Source organism: Zalophus californianus, chromosome 3, assembly GCF_009762305.2.
Source record: "Zalophus californianus isolate mZalCal1 chromosome 3, mZalCal1.pri.v2, whole genome shotgun sequence".
NCBI lineage: Eukaryota > Metazoa > Chordata > Mammalia > Carnivora > Otariidae > Zalophus > Zalophus californianus.
The window spans coordinates 157,662,610-157,674,799 of record NC_045597.1 but is presented as its reverse complement, the minus strand read 5'-3'; the positions used below and the strand labels follow the sequence as shown (position 1 = coordinate 157,674,799).

General features: G+C 39.2%; 1 protein-coding gene across 4 annotated transcripts in view; it reads left to right on the top strand.

Annotated features, from left to right (window-relative positions):
• Nucleotides 1–12,190, top strand: part of SF3B1 (splicing factor 3b subunit 1) — a 53,055-nt gene that overhangs the window by 13,775 nt on the left and 27,090 nt on the right. For all 4 annotated transcript variants that reach the window (XR_003518968.1, XR_003518969.1, XM_027588280.1 and 1 more), the window contains exon 2: nt 2,782–2,958. Coding sequence is in view for 2 of the 4 variants with exons in the window: in XM_027588280.1 (XP_027444081.1) it covers nt 2,782–2,958 (177 nt within the window). In the remaining 2 variants the exon portion in view is untranslated. The remainder of the gene's footprint in view (nt 1–2,781; nt 2,959–12,190) is intronic.

Genomic DNA, 12,190 nt, shown 5'->3' with positions numbered 1-12,190 from the left:
TAACTGAAAGGGAGACAGAAAGTTTTGGATTTTTGGCCTTGGGTAGGTAGAGTCTGATACTCCTTTGATATAGGAGGCTTCTAGGAAACATTACACATCAAGATTGTGGGCCATTAATCCATAACAGTCCTTTTTTTACCTCAGAAAAGATGGGCTTGTGGGTACCTGGGTGGCTCAGTCGGTTAAGCGTCTGCCTTTGGCTCCGGTCATGATCCCAGCATCTTGAGATGGAGCCCCACATTGGGCTCCCTGCTCAGGGGGGAGTCTGCTTCTCCCTCCTCCTGCTCTTGTGCTCTTGTTTTCTCTCTCCCTCTCAAATAAATAAATAAATAAATAAATAAATAAATTTAAAGAATCTAAAAAAAAAGAAGAAATGATGGGCTTGATAAAACTGTCAGTGGTTTTCCTGTAGCACAGAACTTTAAGGCCTATTTTATAGTTTCATCCCCAAAGGTGATTTGAGCAAGTTACAGCTAGCATTTAACAATCTGCAAAATTATTATATCTTGTTTTTTGTCCAGAAAAATTATGTATGCTTGCTACTTGGCAATATTTTTTTGAGACTCAGAAAAGCCAGCCTCCAAGTACCCCTGATAAGAAAAGGAATGGGGGGGGGCACCTCGGTGGCTCAGTCGGTTAAGTGGCTGCCTTTGGCTCAGGTCATGATCCCAGGGTCCTGGGATCGAGTCCCACGTCGGGCTCCTTGCTCAGCAGGGAGCCCGCTTCTCCCCTGCCTGCTGTTCCCCCTGCTTGTGCTTGCTCTCTCTCTTTCTCTCTCTCTGTCAAATAAATAAAATCTTTAAAAAAAAAAAAAGGAATGGGGATGCTTGGCTGGCTCAGTCAGTAGAGCATGTGACTCTTGACCTCAGGGTCATGAGTTCAAGCCCCACATTGGGTGTAGAGCTTATTTGAAAAGAAAAGGAAGGAATTTTCCTTTTAATTGGGTTATATCACTCAAAATTGTCTAGGTTATAAAAAGAACAGATCACCTTTTCTAATTTTTGAAACAAAAAACTTCACCAGAAAAGGGCAGGAGATGTATTTTAAGTGGTATCTGAACATTATTTATTAATATTGAAAGTGGAAAGTAAAAGGTACTTATTGAAAAACCCTTGTTACTTATTGTCTGAAAATCCAAGTCATTGTTTTATTAAAGACAAATTAGCCTTTAGAAGAAGACTAAAAGAAGGAAATCTCCATTGATCTTTGGCAAATTTTTTCATATCTCATTATCCCATATATGTCTTTGCCCTACAAAAGTTAACTCAATACCTAGTAACCTAGAGAAACACAAAGGACATGCTTTGCACATGCTTTGCACATGCTTTTCATTTCATTTTTTTTTTTTTTAGTTTATTTTTAGAAATCTCTACACCCAATGTGGGGCTCAAACTTATGACCCTGAGATCAAGAGTTGCATACTCTTCCAACTGAGCCGACCAGGCACTCCATCTTTAATACATTCTTTTTTTGTGTGTTTATAAAAATATGTGCTCATAGCAGATGCTTAACCGACTGAGCCACCCAGGCGCCCCATGGATGGATTTTTTTTATATTGTTGATTCTTGGTGGATAATAACACCCTTCTGTAATTCCTTATTTCCCATTCATCCTTTTTTCCTTTCATTATTTTAAAATATGCTATTTTGTATACCTAAAAGAATATATGTAATCTATGTGTAGGTTATAAACCATGTAAGGAATATCTGTGGGCCCTCTGCTAATCCAGGAACTAGAGTTTACCAATAATTTGTATAATAATCTACATGTTCTTCTCTCTCATCCCCTTCCTCCCCCAACTATTGTTTAACCTAAATTAAAAATTGAAAATTTTATCCCATCAAATTGATTTTTTCATTGATGCTAATATTTTTGTTACTGAAGTTTCTAAGTATTTGTGTTGTCACTCTACCACACAGCCAGATGAACTGTTTTCTTTGTGATAGCTCTAACCTTAATCCTGTTTAATCTGTTTTCCTAGGCGGCTTCCGGTACCAACTTACCTTCTAAGTTATGTTCTTTTTCATTTCTGAAGTCCAAGGCCAGTGTGACAGTTCAAAATTACCCTAGTGTAATTGATGCATAGAAAAAAAAGACAGCCATATTCGGACCTTTTTACAAATTCCTGATTTAAGAATGACATTAGGATTAAGAGAGGCATTTCATCAGTGTTAATGCTGACGATCAGTGGTTTTCTAAGAACCTATAAAGTTAAAAGGCTTTAAAAGGGTGGCAAAGCTCCTCCTGTTTAATAACTTAAATTATATATATATATAAAAAATCCCGCCTTAGTTTTTCTCTCATTTCTTAAATGGGATTAGCAACAACTTGTCCACGTTACTGGTTGTGAGGTGCAACAGTCTTTGGAAATAACGTTGTAAACAAAACTCCTACCCAAATGGTAATTATTAAAAAGAAAGAAAAATGACCTTGAATTTCTGTGCGAAGGATGTGACTGTTATATGACTGTTTCCACAACTAACCACCGGAACAGCTGAGACAGATGCTAAGGAAAGCTTTCCGTCGGGCACCAAGACACCTTCCGGTCGATTTGGAAAAAGGGAATTGACGGTCTGAGGTTTCTTCCAGCCGTGAAACCCGTAGTGTTTCTTACAGTAACTATTAACTGTCCTCGCACAATCCACTTTCCTCCAGGGCAAAATTACTCACTTTAAAGGCACCAATTTTTGCCTAGGCCTTTTTCCGTGCCACCACGAAAACCGCCTCCGGGCCCAGTCCTGGCTCCCCCCCCCCCACAATGCATCTCTCTGTTCCATCTAGGTGGCTCCTCTGTCACGTGTCACCGACGGAGCGCGCTCCCGCTTGGCGCATGCGCAGAGAGCATTCCCCAGCTATTTTTCTCCGTGGCAGCGGCGGCGAGCGGAAGTCCTTGGGAGCGCCAGTTCCGTCTGTGTGTTCGAGTGGACAAAATGGCGAAGATCGCCAAGACTCACGAAGGTAAGCCCTCTTCCTATGGTTATGTGTCTTCTCTGCTGCCTAGCCTGCCAAGACTCTATTTTCCTAGGTTTTTGCCTCGCTCTGTGGTTTTTTTGGTGGGGTGCTGCGCCCGCGCTTGGGGGTCCCGGTCGTCTCCTCCGCTCTAGCGGCGCAGGCCACTGCCCCACGTAATGGCGTCCTACTCATACACCGCTGGCAGGCGCTTTGTTCCGTGTTTGGGTCTTGTTCCTTCAGAGTTGCTTCTCTTTTCTGACCAGAAGGCCTCGTTCAAACGGCTCGCCAACGAGGAGTCCAGGGCAAGGGATCGGGGAAACGGGCGTGGAAGCCAAAAGTCTCACTCGCCTCTCGGAACTGTTGTCCGCACAGTTTGTGCATAGCAGAGTCAGGAAAGCATTGAAATACGGCAACCGATTCTCAGGCAACCCCAGATCGAGTTTAGCCTAACCGAAGCCCATTCCTCTTAATCTTGGCTAATTTATGTGTCTTCAGGCATCTAAAATACTTCGTTTTGTTGTTTTTTTATACGAAGTGATTTGGGAATAAAGTCTAGTGGTTTTTCTTCCCTTGATCAGTTGTATTTGGTTTTTTTCCTTTGGAGACTGATTATTGGTGGAAGGAAAGGCACATGATTTTTATTAATGGCCAAAGCTTTCGAGGTACTTGATCGTTTTATGGAATACGGAGAATACAAAATTAGGAAAATGTTGAGAATAGGCCGGAGTCCTTTAGGGAGTATCCAGTACCCAGAAATGGCAGGAAATAGGGTCGCTTCAGAAAAGATGCGGCATGGGAATTTGGAGGTGCATTCCTTGATTTCTGACGTGGAATTTGAAGTGTTCATCAAACACGAGGCTTCCAAGAGTCACTTTTATTTCACTCGTCGTTTCCAAGTGCCTAGCTCAGTATAAGTCTGTGAAGTAACACAGAGTAAGGCCGTCAGAAGTTTTCCAGGCTAATGGGGAAACAGATGTGTATACGTTTTTCATTCTTTTATGAGGCAAATTAATGCTTAAATAGAAATACAAGCAATATGTCGGGATCCTGGGTAACGGAGTGATTAATTTGTGCTTAGGACTATTTCATAGAGGAGATGACGTGTCCCTTGCCTAAAAGGATCAATCCGTTTTAAATTAGGGGAGCACATTTGAGCCTGAGAGAACATCTTGTAAGAGGCAGGGAGTCGTGAAAAGTGTGTTTGAGTAGTGAACTGTGGCGCTGCAAGGAGGGAAAATGTAGACGAATCTGGAAAGGTTGATTGGGACCAGAATGTGAATGACATCAAATAATTGTGTTACCCACTAGAACTGAAGTCCAGCTTTCTGCAACTTCTGAAACATGCTAATTAATTGGCAATGACTTTAATATTCTTCTTATTCTTGGCAGGTATTTAGATTTAAACACTGTTTTAACCCTGAAGGTTTTTTTAGGCACTTACTCTTCTGTCATTAGACTAACTCGGACATACCTTTTGCAAAATAGTTAGAAAATGTAAAGATGTTGCTATTCTTGTTTGTTCAGGAGTAGATTGTTCATTTGGGGCATTCTGTGGCTTTGATTACTTGTTTATTGTTATTTTATCATAAGATACTTTTGGACAGGAGAATCAAAGTTTGGATCAGTTTTCCTGCTTTTTTTGAAACCCAGTTAAAAAGCTTTGGTCTATAGAAGATTGAAATTCACTGGCCAAATTTGCTATTTTATTTGGAATCATGCTGTCAATATGAATTAACTGATGCTGTAAAGAAAGCGTAGGAGTAATCATTTAATATTGGGGCGCTGTGTACAAGACACTGTCCATCATTGTGAATAGAAGATAGAAGATGATAAATGTTCAGTGGAAGTACACCGTTAATAATTATATAGTTTCTTACTCCCTCATAATATTTTTCTTTTCTTTTCTTTTCTTTTTTAAAGATTTTATTTGTTTATTTGACAGAGAGATACAGCAAGAGAGGGAACACAAGCAGGGGGAGTGGGAGAGGGAGAAGCAAGGCTTCCTGAGGAGCAGGGAGCCCGATGTGGGGCTTGATCCCATGACCTGAGCCGGAGGCAGATGCTTAAAGGACTGAGCCACCCACGCTCCCCCCTCATGATATTCTTTTTAAAGACCTGTAGTCCTTTATGGTGCATCTCTGTTTCGCTTAATAAGTCGTCTCTGAAAACCTGGAGCAGAATTCTTGGTGGGGTTTCTTTTTTTCTTTTTGGTGCTACTATAGCAATTAATAAATATTATATTAGACTATTTCATTGTGTTAAGGTTTTCTCATCCACTTTGAGATTGTTGTGTATAGGAACTATATCTTGGTATCCCCGGTACCCAGTGCCTAATGGGTACTGAATATTAACATTTATTGAGAGATTATATTGGAAATATTAAAAGTTTCACAGGAAGAGGTCGCTTAAACTGACTTGTGAATGATTGGCTAGGTTTGGATACATTGTTTGGCTGAGATAGGTGGGAAGTAGGACTTATTAATATATTGGGGACCTTCTGAATTGAGAGGAAGAAATATTAGGTTAGCATCAAATTAAAGAAGACTTTGAACACTGAGCTAGATATGACTTGGCTCTCCAGTGACTACAGAATAAAGTGCCTTACTCCTCCCAGGTGGCAAGTTACTTCTGCGTTTTAGGAAAGTCATTGTTTGCATTGTGAAGAATGACAGTAAGACCAACAATTCTTTTAAGCTAGTGAAGTAGTTGATAGGAGAACTTGAGTTTGAACCTCACTGGAGTGACTTTTACATTTTTAAAAGTTCACATAGTACTTGTTTTATTTTTGTTTTAGAGTTGTCCATCACGTTGCTTTTTTTTAAAGCTATATATATTTTTTAAGATTTTATTTATTAGAGCGAGAGACAGAGGGGGCTCGAGCAGGGGGAGGGGCAGAGGGAGGGAGAGAAACCAACTCCTTGCTAAGCAGGGAGCCCAATGTGGGGCTTGATGTGGGGCTCAATCCCAGGATCCTGAAATCATGACCTGAGCGGAAGGCTGATGCTCAACTGACTGAACCACCCAGGCGCCCCCATCATGTTGCTTTTTTAAGTAAAGACGATTATATAATCTTTTTATCCTAAGTAATGTTGCTTGTAAAGACTTTATTGTGTTTTGTAATTTATTTTTAAAGTAATGGGTGCATCAGTAATTTTTACTTGAATTTTGTGAATTAAATAATACTGTATTCAAACTGAAGGAGGTTATTGTTCTATCCTATATGTTCTTTTCACAGGTTATTAGTTCCCATCATTGAGCCAAACTGATAACTGTTTTTTTTATGCTGTCTTACTCCTTTTGAATATTTGTTTCTTTTTTTTTTTAAGATTTTTTAAATTTATTTGACAGAGAGAGACACAGCGAGAGAGGGAACACAAGCAGGGGGAGTGGGAGAGAGAGAAACAGGCTTCCTGCGGAGCAGAGAGCCCAGTGCGGGCGGGGCTTGATCCCAGGACCCCGGGGACCATGACCTGAGCGGAAGGCAGACGCTTAACGACTGAGCCACCCAGGCGCCCCTTTTTTGAATATTTCTGTTAGGATCAGCCCTTAACCTCCTCTTTAAGCAGCCTGATTGTTTATTATCCTGGTGGCTTACATTTTCCAGTATTGAAGTCTACAAAGAGCTAGACTGGTTCATATCAGTAAAATCTTTTGGACCTTTCTGCATATTAAGTTGTGTCAAGTGTATACAATTATTAATGTGCATAATCTTGCTATCCGCAGTTCACATATTGTTGACTTTGACAAACAAGGAAACACACTCTTTTTCCTCTTGGAATGGGGAAAATGGATTATCCTAAAATCTCATATATTGGCTTGTTTTGCCACTGTCTCTTGAATGGATTTTTGGGGGGGATCACAAAGCTGAAAAAGGTTTTTTCCCTAAATTTTTGCTTTTAGAATGTCTGGAATAGTCATCGTATTCTTCATTTTCTGAGATTTTTATTTTTCTGTGCTAAGAATACTTACTGTTTTGGTTTTGTAGACTTCTAGCGTGAATGTTGCTAGTAAAAATAAAAAGGAAAGCAAATTGCTTAAAGATTCTGAAAAAGATTTTCTTTTCTGTGTAATTATTTAAGAGTTGACTTAAGTAGTGCTAATTAGGGATTAATAACTTAGGAATTGACACCTATAGTGTTCAGTAAAATAATTTACCACCATAGTTAGTTTTGGGGCTTTGTTTAAGGAAAAGGATGAAAGTTGGGATACACAATATACTTGCTATTTTCTGGATGTCTTTTAGAGGTGTCATATGTGAGAAATCCTTGCTCACAACTTGATTCTGCCTGTTGGAGAATACATAACACTTATGAACCAGACTAAGGTGTCAGTAAGTAACATCCAGGGGCTGTGCCTCTGTAACATATAATGAACGGTGATTAGAACATTCAAAACAATCCAAATTAAAAATGAGGAATAAAAAGACACATCAAGGAGGAGAAAATGCTGCAAGCTGGATTAGCATTATCTGGGGCATGGAAAAAAGAAAAGGCACGGAAGTAGAAACCAGTAGAGAGACAGAATCAGTGGGGAGCAGTTAAACAGTTGCATCAGACGTGACCAGTGGTGTTTTGTATCAGAGTTTTATATTTAGGTCTTAGTGTAAATTATAAACATAGGTTGGGGCGCCTCGGTGGCTCAGTTGGTTGAGCGACTGCCTTCGGCTCGGGTTGTGATCTCAGGGTCCTGGGATCAAGCCCTGCATCGGGCTCCCTGCTCAGCGGGGAGCCCGCTTCTCCCTCTCCCTCTGCCTGCTGCTCTGCCTACTTGTGCTCTCTCTCTGTGTGTCAAATAAATAAATAAAGTCTTAAAAAAAAATAGATGTTGCCCATCTTTTAAAAGACCCCCAGTTCTGCATATTCTTTTGAAGTCACACTCAACTCCCAGTTAAAACATTTGATGTATTTATGTCAAAAATGTTTGTCATTTTAGGGGCACCTGGGTGGCTCAGATGGTTAAGCGTCTGCCTTCGGCTTAGGTTATGATCCCAGAGTCCTGGGATCAAGCCCCAAATCGGGCTCCTGACTGAGCGGGGAGCCTGCTTCTCCCTCTCCCTCTGTCTCTCCCCCTACTCTCTTTCTCTCTCTCTGTGTCTCAAATGAGTAAATAAAATCCTTTTTAAAAAAGTTTGTAATTTTAATATTTATCACATTTTTTCTGATTATAAAAGGAATGTAATTTTTAAGAAAACGAATGGAAATCATTTTTGAATGAATTGAGATATCAAGTGGACTAGCTCACAGATTTTATTAATTCACACTGTTAATTAATGTCAATCTTCTAGGGAAGGATTTGTTCTCTGATAGTTGAAAGCATTCCTAGGATCAGAAATCTCCTTCGAAAAGAGAGGAATTTCAATCAAATAATGACATTTATTTTCTGTAGGTCATTGAAGGAAATTTAGTTTTGAAATGTACGTTTATATCTTAACGTTTATTAGGATTTTACCATCATTTAGCAAAATAAATAAAACTAGAATAGGAACAGTAATAACGAAGATTGAGAAGAATTGGGACTTTTAAGATTGAAGATATTTCATAAAAGGGCTAAAAAAAATTCTCTTTACATCCAGCAGAGGACTCCATTTCAGAGGAGAGAGCTTTTTTCTGTTGCATGGGATCAGAGGCCTTGGTTTCAAGGGGCTAGAAGAAGAACCAAGAATGAGAAAAAAGGGCAAAACTTAAGAGAGCCATGCTTATATACTTTTTAAACTTTTTATTTTTTTAAGATTTTGTTTGTTTATTTGACAGAAAGAGGGAGAGAGAGAGCACAAGCGGGGAGTGCAGGCAGAGGGGTAGGGAGAAGCAGGCTCCCCACTGAGCAGAGAGCCCGATGCAGAGCTTGAACCCAGGACACTGGGATCATGACCTGAACCGAAGACAGATGCTTAACCGACTGAGCCACCCAGGCGCCTCTTTTTTTAACTCTATTGAAAACTGCAAACGTACAAAAATAGAGTAGTGAAATGAACCCCCCCCCCATGTTGCACCTATACCTAGCTTCAAAGTTATAAACATGGGCCCACTTTTGTTTAATCTGTGTTTGGTCCCTTCACCCTTCCCATTATTTTGAGGCAAATACCAGGCATATTATTTTATCCATATATTTTTCAGTGTGTATCTCTAACACGTAAAACTTTTTAAAAATACTCTTATTGCACCTAAAATTAATAGTTCAGTTTTATTGATTGCCTTATAAAAAAATTTTTCCCAGTTCGTTTGAATCAAGTTGCAGATAAAGTCCATATATCACTTAGTCTTAAATCTTTATATTCCTCCTCCATCTTTCTTTTTCTTTGCAATTTATTTGTTGCAGCAGCTTTGTCCTGTAGAGTTTCCTGTAGTCTGCAGGAACAGGGGAAGAGGGCAAAGAAAATACCCATGACACCTTCTTAGACTCTCCCACCACTACTGCTGCAATTAAGATGTCTGGAGACCCACAAACAAGGGAAGTGCCAAGAAAATTATTGGCTTTAGGAATGAACACGGTTCTGAAATCATACTTTAGGGTTAGGTTGGACCAGCCATGGCAAGGAAATCTTGACAAAGGATTTGCAAAATCAGGTGCCCCTCCCCCTATAATTTTAATGGCAATGAATGTACTCTCACAGTTCTTACATAGATATTCCTATCTGAAATAGTTTTGCTTGAGTCGTTGTGATATTCGTACCTTAAAATAGGAATACCACCTTGAGAAAAACCTCATTCTCGACAGTTTACCCTCAAGGCTCCTCCTTTAGTAAGGCTCTTGCAGACTCTCCGATACTTTTAGCGCACATGTAAACACGTGCGCATATGCGAGCAGTGGGTGGGGAAGAGGGAGAGGGAGGGAGATAGAGTCCTAAGCAGACTCTGTCCTGAGCATGCCCCACTAGGGGCTTGATGCCACGACCCCAGTCGCGATGTGAGTGGAAACCAAGAGTCGGAGGCTTAACCAACTGAGCCACCCAGGTGCCCCTAAATACAAGTGTAATACTTAACTAGTACTTTGATTTCTTGTCTAAGACATTTTTTTTTTTTAATTAAACCAGTACTAGACTGCCAACTCTGGGGATTTGAAGGATGACCCATAACTTCAGTTTTAAGATTCCAAATCTGCTCTCAAGATAGGGAATTCCTACTTTGTTTTTAAGTTTTCAGCATCAGTAACTGAGTGTCCTATATATGCTCCCACTCCATAGATTTTACTGAAGATGGGAGGGTTGTGTGGGGAACAGAAGTGAAGCGTTCATCTGGAAAATCAGATAATTTAGAAATAGACATTAGATATATCTGACTCCTGATAACCCCCCTTTTAACGCCATAAAGCTGGAATTTTATTGATCTCACTTATCCCAGCTCCCAGCTGTTCTTCATTTTACTTGTTCTTTTAATTTCCTCCATTTCATCTCTCAAAATGATTCTTCCTGTTATATGGAATAATTCAGCTCTCTTCTGTTCTCAAACTTACGTAAGTAAACCCACCAAAAGGACTTTAAGTTTTTTATAAAATTAAACATACACCGCTTTAAGACCCAGCAGACTAGATACTAATCTATAAGACTAGGTATTTACACGAGTACTATTAAATCCCATGTTTACATAAAAACCTGTACATGAATGTTCTATAGCAGCCTTATTTGTAATCTTTACAAACTGCAAGCAACCTGGATGCTGTAGTACATTGGAATACTACTTGATAATGAGAAATATTAATACACGCATCAAGAAGACTAGAATATTTATGGGTTCACATGGATTAGAGTGCCAGCTCTTGGCAGTCTTAACGTGTGGCCATGAGGAGGTCCTAGTCTCTTGTCCAGTCACTAGCAGACAGTATCCATTTTTCTTTATCTTCACATCTGAATGTCTCAACTACAGGGAGTCTGAATTGGAAAGGGATTAGGGAGGAACAGAGGATTTATTCATGTTGGTTATAATTGAAGTAGGAAGAGATTAGCATGGACATTTCCTCCTTCCTCTGTCTCTTCAAGTCTTTTATTTAACATTTTGGACTTCTGGTTATTCTTTTTGGTGTCTTCCCTCTTTTTTTTTTTTCTATTGTTGCTAACAAATCTTACACATTTGTTGTCAGAAATGATCTTTAGTTTGTATATCAGAAAGTGCAGGAATACCTGCATACCAGTAGCTATAATTTGTGTGAGACGGCTTTGAAAATAAGAAATTAGAGACAGCTTAGCCTTTCCCAGAGATGCAAAATGTTTATAAAATTTGGAAAAGTTACTTTTAATGACTTCTACAGATTGAAAGTTACTTTTTAATTATGAAATAGTGTAACATACAGAAGAGTACAGGAAAAAATATAATGAACCCAATGTAATCCCATTGCTCAGATATACTGGTTCTTAATATTTTGCCGTATTTGTGCCACAGATTTTATTTTGTAAACAAAATATCACAGTTACCTTGTTTATAAATGTAATAAAATAATATTGAGTTTTCTAGTTTTTAATTTTGTCATTTGCATAACTGCTGAGTGTTGTGGAAACTGTTGTCTCAGTTTTGTGGGTAATGTGACGTTTGTGTAAATGTGCTGCAGTTTACATTGCATAAACGACCCACGAGCTTTTAGACTTTTTATCATAGTTTCAAGCAGATATAGCACCTGGTTTGCATGTAAACATTGAACTATACAACTTGTAGAAATTAAGTAATGAACTCTCTTCAGAATTAATTGACTACAAAGAGCTGTCTAGCCCCTAGGTAATTTTGTTGCTGAATTTTATTTAATAGGAATCCAGTCATGATACAAGGCTTTTTATACAAACAAATTGGATATTTTGAGTACTTTTGTAATTAGAAAACTCTGTTGCCAGTCCTTACATAAAATCAGTAGGTAAGATTCAGTAGATGAAAGCAGTTCCTGAATAAATATATTATCCAAATAAAGGACTAGCTGCTGAAAACTTGGACTGGAAATCCTTTCAAAGGAAAATAAAACTGTGATGTATTAATGTGTGTGTGGAGGAGGAGAGTAAACTGCACAATATGTATGGTATGATGCAGTTTTTTTGAAACAACACCCCTTTCCTATTTTTGGTGGTGGTGGTGGTTCTGTATGAGCTAGAAAAAAGTATAACATGTCCTAAATTGGAAATTTTGGTAAGGGCAGGCCGGGGCTGGAAGTGGAGAGTTTCCTGGGGTGTTTGTTGCTAATGTAGAAACCTGGGCTCTTCAGTTGGTGGTTCCAACTTAATGTATCTGAGGCCTGGATTCAGTCCTTGTAACAGGGCCCCAGG